General features: G+C 37.7%; 2 protein-coding genes across 2 annotated transcripts; one reads left to right on the top strand and one right to left on the bottom strand.

The window, feature by feature from the left end:
• Window positions 1–1,954: 1,954 nt before the first annotated feature.
• Window positions 1,955–4,081, top strand: LOC103971146 (protein G1-like7). Its single transcript, XM_009385105.3, has one exon. It carries the CDS (start codon window positions 2,217–2,219, stop codon window positions 2,817–2,819), a length of 603 nt encoding a protein of 200 aa, XP_009383380.2. The 5' UTR covers window positions 1,955–2,216; the 3' UTR covers window positions 2,820–4,081.
• Window positions 4,082–8,425: 4,344 nt separating this feature from the next.
• On the bottom strand, window positions 8,426–11,653 carry LOC135614070 (ferritin-3, chloroplastic-like). Its single transcript, XM_065111083.1, has 8 exons — window positions 11,293–11,653; window positions 10,308–10,391; window positions 10,158–10,218; window positions 9,932–10,019; window positions 9,385–9,446; window positions 9,227–9,292; window positions 8,782–8,845; window positions 8,426–8,689 (listed from the first exon to the last, which is right to left on the bottom strand). Exons 1-8 carry the CDS (start codon window positions 11,586–11,588, stop codon window positions 8,640–8,642), a joined length of 771 nt encoding a protein of 256 aa, XP_064967155.1. The 5' UTR covers window positions 11,589–11,653; the 3' UTR covers window positions 8,426–8,639.
• Between the last annotated feature and the right edge of the window lie 490 nt (window positions 11,654–12,143).

Raw genomic sequence — 12,143 nt, 5'->3', positions numbered from 1 at the left:
ATAGCTAGCTGATATTTGGTGTTACATAATATAATTATCATCCAAAATGGGTCAATCATCCTATAATTTCTTATCAAATAAGATTTATAGAGTACTCAAATGTTTGGCATTTAATATCACACATCACGCAACAATTGTGACACAACAAGAAAACGATCCAATTTTGTGCAAGTGGATCATAACATGTCATATTTTATATGAGCATACCATGCTTGTCAAACATCATGAGTTAAACTGACGTGGGACTAATTGGATTACATACGCATGTCATAAAGCAACACATGGATGGGGGCCAGCAGCAGATCTATGATCCTGTTGATCATAACATGGCATGAATCCCTGATGGGTCTCCCCGCCACTGTTGCTGCTGTTAGGTCTCAGATGGCAATGAGCACGCAAGTCCAACAATGGCTACTGTTACTGTCAGCAGCAGCTCAGGCCATGTCATGATCATAAGAGCATGGCATCATCGGTTTGGGTCGGGGGACAAGGACTTGTCTCACGGTCCATGTAAGGCCGACACAGACGCATGCGTTGGTGCACATCGATGGAGCCTTGGCCTTGGCCTTGCAGTGGCTGCTGTCACAAGAGCAACACCCTGTGCCGGTACATGCAAGGATCATATCCTTGTCATGGCTCAGTGGAGTTGTACTCTGGATGTTTGCAGTGCCAAAACCACACAGTACCAGCGGAGAAGACGCTGCCATTGCCCCAACTTCAATTTCATACGCAGTTGCGTAGTATGAGAGGATGATTATTAGTTCATATTTATTCATTTAGACTTAACTATTTTGATCATTTTCTTAAGTTTATCAAATTAATAAACTAATTATCTCATCAGAATCTATATACTTTGATTTCAAATCGAGACATGCACTAGTCTAAGATACTCACATGAACACTAAACACTAAGATCAATTTTTGGGTTAATATTTTATTTAAATATTTTGTTTCTTCTCAAACATATTAATGTTGTCGTACCAAATTTTAGAACTAATTATAGATTATCTCTTATAATTAGTTTTTCTAAGTATATCAATATCTACACTTTCAAGAGCTATATTACGATCCATTTATCCCTATATATGATTAAAATAATAAAATTAAGTATTTTATTTTCGTTAGAGATCTAAATGTAACTTTTGAAATTATAGAGATCGAGATACTAAAGTTTATTAATTATAATAAATAGTCTATAATTAATCTGAAACTTTAATATTATGACTCTTAACTTAGCACAACTCTATTTAATTAAAAAAAAGATATATCACTACTAACCTTAACCTTAAAGATGGCAAGTACGAAATGAAACATCACTAAAGAGTAGTCCTATTTCACGTGTCACTGAATTGTACTGTAAATATATAAACAAAGAGCCCCATTTTTTACACCACAAAATAATAGTACAAATATCATAGAGAGAGAGAGAGAGAGAGAGAGAGAGAGAAAAGGGAATGTAGAAATCGTAGTTTCTTTAGTGGAGATGATCGATCGATCATGTTAGCCGTGACGACACCTTCCTACATCAATTACAAGTATTAATTCATTGCATAATGTCATTTGCATGAGTTCGTTCTTACCATCTCGTTAGCTCGAAATTGAGTTATAATAGGAGATTCCTCGCATATGTTGCTACCTCTTCTTACGAAGATGGGAAATGAACACGATGATGATCTTCTTCTATTACATGGACGGAAGCTCCTAAAGGCTCAACACGATGATAATGTTTTTTTTTTCTTTTTAGAGAAACTAATTACATTTATAAGATCAAGAAAAATGTGTATTAGTTTTTGTTGTAAAGTAGTGCAATTGGGAAAATGAAAATATATGTGCAAATTTTAGTTGAATTATTAGGTAATATCGGAAAAGAAAATATAGCAAATATATTTAATCGTAATTTATTGAAGTTTCAATGAAATGGGCGAGACATTTAAGACCCAAACTATGTGACGTATCACCCGACTTCCATTAAGCAACCATTCTTCTTTCTTTTGCCTCCAAGATTTGCCCAGCCAGGTGTTCGACGAAACACCAAACTCTCTTCTTCTTCTTCTTCTTCTCTTCTCACAGTAAGCGAGCGCTCCTGTTTCACTTCTCCTCTCTCTCTCTCTCTCTCTCTCTCTCTTCCCTGCCTTTTTGAGAAGGAGGGAGGGAGGCGAAGAGACGTGAAAGGAGTAGGGCGGTGCAAGGGAAGCAAAAGCAGAGGAAGCCGGTGCATGGACGCGGTGGACGCAGGCCCATCGAGGGCCGGAGGAAGCGACACGGGTCCACCGGCGGGGGCGGCGGCGCCGAGTAGGTACGAGTCGCAGAAGCGGCGCGACTGGAACACCTTCCTGCAGTACCTGCGGAACCACAAGCCGCCGCTGGTGCTGGCGCGCTGCAGCGGGGCGCATGTCATCGAGTTCCTACGTTACCTCGACCAGTTCGGGAAGACGAAGGTGCACCTCTCCGGGTGCGCCTTCTATGGCCACCCGAGCCCGCCGGCGCCCTGCACCTGCCCGCTGCGCCAGGCCTGGGGCTCCCTCGACGCCCTCATCGGCCGCCTCCGCGCCGCCTACGAGGAGTCTGGCGGATCTCCTGAAACCAACCCCTTAGCCGCCCGCGCCGTCCGCATCTTCCTCCGCGACGTCCGCGACAGCCAGGCCAAGGCCCGCGGCATCCCCTACGAGAAGAAGAAGCGGAGGCGTGCGCCCACTGCTTCCGACCAAGTCCATGGCGGAGGTGAGTCTTCCTCTTCCGCCGCTCTCAGTGGCGACAGTTCTGGTTCGGGTGCCGGTGAGGGATCTGCAGTTCCGCTGTGGGGCTCGTCTATTTCCTGATCTCTCTCCCCTCCGCCCCTCTCTCTCTCTCTCCTTGCTTTCTCTTTGTTAGTACTCACTGAGAGATGGCTATTCCTTTTGTTCCGCTCAAAACATGTTTGGATTCAATATGCTGATCGGCGACTTCAACTCATGATTCTGGTCATAATGTGCACGAAAAGATCGAGATCGTTGCCATGCTCATTCTATTCAGTCTGTTTGGTAGATCTGAGAGGTGTAATTCCTTGACAATCTGCTTATGTTCCTCTACCTGGTTTCCAATATCTCTGTAATGTCTCGTTCTCTCCCATCCTCACCTACTTTCATCATGCTGTGCTCATGAGATCCTTCTCATCTCGTCTTCTTTTCAGTCATACACCAGTCATCTTACTGGATCTGTTGTGCAGCAACAGCATCTCTATCTGTCTCCTATACGGCTTTAAGCGTTCGTGAAACTCAGATTTCCGCTGCAACGAGGTCGAACTGAGAGAGAACTCCATGGTCCCCTTCTGGTGTCAATCTAGTCCTAACCAACACGTGCGTCTTCGATCTGACTCACCCTCCCTCTCACTCTCTTTAGCTCTTCTCCTTCCTTCTCTTCCTCTTCCTCTCTCTCTCTCTCTCTCTCTCTCTCTCTCTCTCTCTCTCTCTCTCTCTCTCTCTCTCTCTCTTCTGCACCTCAACTTCTCTCTCCCTTCTCAGGCTAAGGAACCTTTTTCTTACAGCAGCATCTGTGATCATTACCACCTGAGTCATGCCTACTTACTTGAGCAAGTTACTGCTGCATTTTTACTGATATCTATGATCATTGCCGCCTTATTTACACCTTCAACTATTCAGCCTCATAACTTTGACTACTGCTCATCATCTACTCCTCTCTCTCTCTCTCTCTCTCTCCTTAGTGGAACAGAGCTTTAACAGTAGCATGTGCTGCAATGGGGCTTGATGGCTTCTAAACCTGAATGAAGTTTTCTTTTATTTTTCTTTTTTCCTTTCATTTGGTTTTCTTATCCTTCAATGATGGAGGGGAGTAAGATATGTCTGCTGTTCCAGTTGAAATATTCCTAAGCATTCGTGAGCTAATCATGATAGCAGGCACCTTTTTCACACTGTAACTTAATCAAGTAAGCTAAGGAAGAACAAAGCGGAAATGGTTCTAAAACCACTTCTGATTAGCTATGAACTGTTAAATGATGCATGAAATGATTGATTGATGTGCTTCACAATGACAGTTATCTAAAACTGTGAATTAAGCCTGCTGTAATGAAGCCTTCTTATAATTAGGGTTTTTTTAGGGTTTACTTCTTGTACCTTGTTATGTGGATTGTGCTTAAGAACGAATGGTTTAGGAAGCTGATGCATAGCACAGCAGATCTCTTGTTGGAATAGAAGCAACAGTTGAAGATACCATCAGGAAATGAGTTATGAGTCAGCTCAAATAGTTTGCCATCTGTGGAAGAACAGATGTAGGCCCAGCTTGTATGTCTGCTTGCATGCAATGGCATGATAATATTTCTCAAAGATTAATACATCTCAAAGATGTCTGCTGTTGTCTGGTCATGGATTTTGATGCCTACATTTTAGGTTAACATATTCGCTGGCAGATAAACAACAGGTGTGGCTTCTTTGAAACATCTTCTCAAGGTTTAGAATGTTGATATGACCTTACACTCTATCATAATGTCAATGTCTCGGACTATATATGGAATTTATTGTCATCATAGATATCGATATTACAATTAATAGAATTGATTGGATTCAGTTTTGGAAGCTACATGAGTGAAAAATCATGTGATATAGGGTCATTTTCTTTGTCATTATTAACTTTTCTTACTAAGAAACCTATCTATCAGAAGATGGCAACTACTCATGTATCTTTCAGTACATATGATCATTAAGCGTTTGTGCTATATAGAGAAACTAAATACTAATTATGGTTTTAGAGTGTATAGTTACCGAGAAAACGGCTTTTACTAGTGCATTAGGAATATTTAAGTTCAGAGATCATTTTTGTTTAATGCTTTTGATTACAATTAGAATTCGCTAATAAGATTTCAGCAAACCTAAAAAAAAGCAAGTGTGGAAAACCAAATTCTAACTATTAATTATGTAAAATTGATCCATAGTTAATGGTCTTCACTAATACACATGCTCAAAACATGGAGAAAAATGTACTTAAGCTGTTGAAGAAGACTAGCTTTTACAAGGATAATTTGATGTTACTCTAATAATACAAATTGAAGTTTTTCTCAGTGACAGCATAGAAATCACAAGGTAGGAAAATTTGAACTAAATTGAAGAAAAGAACTACTAAGATGTAATGTATTCATCAGCTTAATGCTCATTATCCATAGTGCATGGCTACATATGAAGTTGCTTAGTTCTCTCACTCACATGGTTTGACAAAACTAGATTTTATGTTGATGGAAAGATGCTGCAAGAACTTGAGATGATGAGATCATGAATAAATCTACAAGAAAGTTATTCGAAGTTAAAAGCCCTTTCTCATTAATTAAGAAACAATCGAGAAGATCGTTACAAAGTTTCGGTATTGTTCTTTTATATGAAATATTGTTTCATATCATGCATACTTTCTTCCTTGATGGATGCATATTTGGTAGGTTGTTGTAGGTTATTATATATGTAACTTCAATTTTCTTACAAATAGAACTTCAATAATGATAATCCTGGCAATGTTTCTTTTGGATAGTTGATTCCAAATCTATTTTCCAAGCTTAGTTGTCTATTATCTTATTACTTTTATTGTATCAAATCAAGGATTAACCTGATCCATTTGTCGGTCATGACGAAATCGAAGATGACTCAAGAACTTAATTAGTGTTCTTCATGATCAAGTTAACACCAACATGAATCAAGACATTGATTGATACCGACAAATCCATGTAGATATAACTGCATAAAGGTTTTGAAGATAAAGATGATAGATAGAGGCAATATGACAAGTATTGCATTTTCCAAACTTTTGTGTTAATGGTGATTCAATAAAGAGGATCTATTGAAGGTTAAAGTTGTTGCTTGGTTCAATAGATTGTTACCAAATAGAAGAGAAAGAAAGGACCATTTTAGGAATTAAATACATATAGAGTTGGCTCCAAATGAAATATTTATTATAGAGAAGAAAAAAAATACTATTGTAGAGTTTTATTCCTTTTATCTTTAGCATGATAAATACCTATTTGAAATATACGTTAATTCGGTGACAAAATCAACTACAAAAAAAATACCAACTAGAAAAAAAATTATTGGAAACATACTACTTTTTTTCTTTATTAGTTATGCGTTGGGAAAAATAAGTTATATATTAGAAAACTAATAAAAAATATTCTAAGAGAAAATTGAATATATTATTTAATTCAAAATGTCTATTCTTGTTATGTCATGAATTCAAGAATAAATTCTATTCAATGAGATGGTTTTGAAGTAGTATATCGATCGATAAGAATTTGTTACGACACTCGCATACAAATGAAATTATATTCAGTTAGCTCCGCTTAGGTTCTTACTATTCTTTTACGGAATTTGAATTTTATTGGATTGATGTTAGGGTTATCATATATAAAGATTGGACGACATCAGTACATCTTAAAAGTTTAAGTATATGAGTTTTAGATTATATCTAATATATATTAAAAAAAATTTGATCGAGATAAACATAACTCCTAAAGTCTAAAGTCACTAGAAAAGAATCTAATATATGATTTAGCATTCTCGAGCAAATCGATTTAAGCTTGACTTCCAAGTGTATGTCCAAGTCTAAATAAAAAATGATTATTTAAGTCAGTCAAACTCATGACCTAAAAAGAAAGATTTGATTGGATGAAATTAAATTCCAAAAACTCAAGCTATTAAGAAAAAAGCCCAAAATATTCCTTAACATATGTGATATAATTATTTGAATCCGTAGCATTGCTTGTTCATCTGCAAAGTCCGGTCTTCCGAAAGCACTTGAATCATTACTGTGTGCTGCAGTGGAAATACTTTGGAAAGGAGCTTTACAGTTATCCTGTGTTCTTGCAGGGGGGGTAGTACGTACTGTGAACGTTGGAGCAGGCTGCATCAACGGGCAGCTCGTACAGCCACCGCCAGGGGAGTGGGTGGAGGCGGAGAGGCCGCGGTCGTGAAGATAGGCAGCGATTCCGGAGATTGAGGTCACGCGGACTTGTTGGGGCCCCGATCCCACGCCCTTTGACTCGGTGTCGACTCGGTCTCCGACAGGGAAATCTGAACCCCGGATTGGACACCTTCAGCGGTGGGGCCGCCGCCTGTAGTCGGCCCCCACGGAAGGCAGCTCCGGAGCGCCACCACCGCCATGGCCACCTTTGTACGTGCGTGCCGGAGTGCAGAAATGGCATAAAATTCTTTTTTATATTTTATTCATTAAATTATATTTAATTTTTATTGTTGAGGTTTTTTACCCAACAGTAAAGGCTGACAGTGACGACTTGAGGCTGCTGAAGGTGAATGGATTCATTGGGGGTTGGAGTGCATGGACTCCTCCCTCTCTCATGTGTAGGTTGCATTATTTCTATGATGAAGATGTTATTTCTATAAGTTTTTTTCAACTGTAAAAAATTATCAATATAAAGGTATTAAAGAGATATATGTGGAATTGAGATTAGATGGAAGAAACCTCCTCTAGGGTGGTTCAAATTCAAATTTAATAGGGATAATTCTTGAAAACAAATGGTGGGTATATTAAGATTGTTCTCCAAGAGTTTATTATTTAGTTTTTTTTTACTATTAACAATCTTCTTACTATTCATTTATAATCTCTTAAAAAATTAATAAAATAATATATTATTATTTACGATCTTATTAATTTTGATTTTATTATTTTTTTTTTCATAACTTTTGCTATAGTAGCCTATGCATCTTGTCATTATCGATGCTCCCTCAACTTATGCGTCCTATCATCTCCCAGCCTACAATTCTTACCATTGATCATCACCCCCTAGCCTATACTCCTATGTCGCTCGATGTTATTTAACCCCGCTCACGACCACTTGGACATTGTCCTTTGAAGAAGAAAAAAAAGAGGATGAGGAGGAAAAAGAAACAAATATTTATGTCCATTTATAAAAAGATAATCACCAAACATTAAAAAAATTTAAAGTATGATTGTAAATAGTTAAGAGGAGTTAATAATAATAATCTCAAAGACATCAATTGACTTAGTTTAGAGTTATAAATAATAATCTAACATAAAGTTTAAGCTAGTCTTGTTGTTGTGGATCAAACTTTAAATACATCATTTGACTTTTCCAATATATAGATTACACGCATGAATATATTCTAAGTGCTACCTATGTCTCTTATGGTTGGTGTTGGGTGGCTAAGTAATTGTTTCTATCAAGAATCACTTGGCTTTATTGACCAAGTAAATTAAGCATATTGGTTAATTGACCCATATGCATATGTGTCTGTGAATGTGGTTAGCAAACATAACTTTTTATGCATCCAGCCAGACAACATGGCAGCAATAAGCCCTCATAATAATCACAGATCATGGGATGCAATTTGCTTCATGCAATTTAATGTGTCTCACCAGGCTGTTCTAAGTTATGATAACCTGTCAGGTTTAAGAAGTGGAGCTGGAATCATCAATGTTGATGTAACTCGAAGCAAAATTTTGATCTGCTTCTTATTCAACCAATCCAGATACTGTATATTAAGACATTTATTGAAGCAAAGTACATTGATGCAGTCTTTTGTTTCTCCCGAGTCTTTATTCACATTACAACAGAGAAGGTCATGGAGAAACAACCCTGCTGTTCATGGACAGGACACAACTACGAGTAACTACAATGTTCTTTGCAAAGCTCATGCAGCATCTCCTTCATGGAGAAGCATCTGATCGAAATGCCAAACTCCTGAAAGATAATTCAAAGAAACATAAGTGATTCGGATATACAGATATCGATACAAAGGAATGCAATGCAGGTGTCATTAGATAAAGCCTTACCATGTCCTTTTCCCACTCTTCGCAACTGAGAAATGTATTCAGATATCTTTTTAATTGCCTCAACCTGAAAATTGAAGTGACCCAATGCAATTATAATGAAGACCTTATTTCGATGTATTAAATGATATAAAACTTATTAAATAAGTAAATGAACATTGTGCACTGTAAGATCCATAGCTCTCATTGACGAAGACTACCAGATATACTACTACTCTACCTTATCACGAAACCAGTGTTACATAAACTGCATCAATACTATCTCATCCATATATAATCTTGTCATAGAAAACTATCGTAGATCAGCTATCTATGGATAGACGAGATCACTCAATAAGCCAAAAACTATGCATATTCAAATCTTCTAATGAAATATAGGTTGAGCACTAAATTCTGATGACTACAGAATAATTCAAAGCAAGAACCAGAATTATGGAATAGGCTTCACCTGCTCTCCAAGAAACTCGCTCTCGATGAAGTCTGCCATCTGGGCATCATTGTGTTTTTGAGCTACCTGTTCATCCACAATTCAAAAGCTGATGAGGGCCAGAACCTAAAATGAAGTGTTGGACAATTAATCAATGCGTTCAACACAGAATCACTTACACAGTGTAGATTTAGTAGCTTCTCATTTGTCAGCTTCTCAAGAGACAAAGCCAATTCCATTGCTGAAACAGATACCACAAACCTGTCAGACTCATGGAACATGATTGGAAGTATAAAATAATGAAACAACTAACATAAGTGACTGGAGCTATTAGCTCCTTCAATCCAAAGAACAAGAATCAACCTCAAATCCCTTACAATTCCAATAAATGTGTGATACATGTCAAATATAGAAATTTGCGGAAATTATCACGGTTATTTTCAGAAATAAAATGTGTATCGGTGCAAGCATGTGCTTCCACTTCTCTATGGCAGTTTTGATGTTATCTTGTGCTTCCACTTCTCTATGGCAGTTTGAAATATGCAGTACACTTAAGTACACGAAAAAATTTCAAATTAATGCAATTGTTGATATCAATAAGCATGTCAAAGTTTATATGGATTAATTAACAAAAAAAAGGCTTTAGATCGGTCCACATTACTTGGTATTTGTAGACACATCTTGAACAAGCTAATATTAACAACATACCCACATATTAGTCCTTACCATACAACGCGTCACCTTTCTCAGGATGATCAAACTCGGTCAAGGGCATAACTATTGGCAGAAGCTTCACTCTTCCTCCCCTTTTGTTCTGAATACCGCAAAAGAAAAGGAAAAATCCAGCCTCAAATATCATAAAACAAAAAGGAACACTTGGGCCAACTCTATATCTGAATACCACAATAGAAAAGGAAGAAAAAAGAATTGAGAGGAGAAGTTTGGTTCACACCTGGTACTTCATCAGCTTCTCAGCATGGTCCCTTTCCTCCTGGCTGGATTCCTTGAAGAATCTGAATATATGGCAACAGAACAGATTTGCTCTTATCAACAATAAAAAGAGATGAATACAAGCACAGACTCAGATTTCCCAAAGACTTACTTGGCTAGGCCTTTTAGCGCAACGTTGTCCCGATCAAAGTAAGCAAACAAGGCATGGTATACATATGACACATTGTATTCCACACTGAAATAAAAGCACCGCGGATCAACAAGAAAAATCTTAGAATTGTTGCAGCTAGTACAAAGATCACAAATTTTCTGAAGAACAAATATATAAGTAAAAAACCAAGTCAAGACATTTTGCTTAGAAATAACTGCACAAAAATAAAATAATAATAATAATAAAAGATTGTCAATAAAATAAGAAAAACATTAGATATTTTTGCTACAGGATTCCAGAATTCAAATACCTAAATCAATACGTTTAAGAAGGTTCCATCTGTTTTCTCACAAGAGCTAAGAAAATACAACATGTTTTTTGAAAAAACCTCATCTTAGCAAAGTCATAAGAAATTTGTTCATCAAAACCTCATAGTCATAGTAACTAGGAACTGCTATGCAAAGATTATGAATTTAATAATAGATTTGAGTCTTTTCCTATAAGCTTTTGGGATTACCAGTCACCCAGCTCAAAATATTTATACAGTATCCTTCTCTCAAATTAGCTTGCATGGATACACTTGGGTTCATTTACACGTGTCAAGGTTTAACTGGCTTAAACCTAAGGGGAAACGCTAAGAGTTCGATATAAATTAATCTCTTTCCTAACAATACAAAAGATTTTATAGATACAAATTAAGAAAACATCCAACAAAGAACAAAATCATATCTTTTTGTTACTAGATTTCAGAATATAAAAACAGAGCCAACCAATCTCTCTCCTTTAAGAAAATAAGACAAAACAAATCAGAAGAGAATAATGGTATCTTCAACAAAAAATCATTTTGTTTTCTCTCAGAAGGAAGAATATATTCAACAAAATCAAATATTTTGGTACAAGATCTCAGAATACCACAAGAAACTAATTTTTCTTGACAAGGAAAAGAAAAAGAACGAAGAATCCATGGATTGGAGAAACAAGATACTTGATCTGGAGGTTGATGGTGGCCTCGCAGTCGTCGGCATACTTCTGGCGGGCGAGGGACTGGTCGGGGGAGACGGGCACGAGCGACACCTGGTTGCTCTTGAGCTCCTCAAAGGGCTCGAAGATGACGCCGGTGATGGCATGGTTCCCACCGGCAGCGGCGAAGACGGGCCCGCCCCGAGCCCTCCAATTCGGAAGCTTCAAGTAGGAGCGAAGAGAGGGGTTTCCGGGCGACGGCGCGGGATCGGAGGAAGAGGGGGAGAGAAGGGCGAGCCGAGGAGGGGCCTTGAGAAGCATGGTTGGTAGTGAGAAGGCGGAGAAGCAGTGAAGGATGTGGCTGAGAGGAGGACGAGGAGGACGATGGAGGGCTGATGTTGTTATAGGGGAGGGAGGGAGGAAATAGACGGCTGTGATCGAGGAAGGTGGCGCGTGGAGGCCTCATGGCCGACTTGGTGCGTACGGGATTTGGTGGATTGGATTGAAGAATCTTTACAAAATATCCCTTTCTATTTTATTTTATTTATTTATTGGCTCTTTTTCTCTCCTGTTTCCGAGAAGGTGACTTAAATCAACTAATTATTGTTATTTTTCTAATTATTAGATTTCAATTAACTGGCTAAATTAGTTATTAAGAGAGAAAAGACAGTTGAGTTATCATTAATTAAAGCAAGTTTATTTATCCTTTCATATGATTTAATTTTAATATATACTGATGCAATAAATATTGGATATTGATTGCATTACTCTGAAGAAAAAGAAAGAGTTATTTATTCTTAAATCAATACAAATTTGAACGACATTTTTAGTGTTTGAATCGGTAAAAGAAAAAGGGCTTAAAAGACAAGGAAAAGA

The sequence above is a fragment of the Musa acuminata genome, chromosome BXJ2-6 (assembly GCF_036884655.1).
Source record: "Musa acuminata AAA Group cultivar baxijiao chromosome BXJ2-6, Cavendish_Baxijiao_AAA, whole genome shotgun sequence".
Taxonomy (NCBI): domain Eukaryota; kingdom Viridiplantae; phylum Streptophyta; class Magnoliopsida; order Zingiberales; family Musaceae; genus Musa; species Musa acuminata.
Note: the sequence above shows the minus strand (reverse complement) of the source record. Positions and strands in the feature narration are given on the sequence as shown.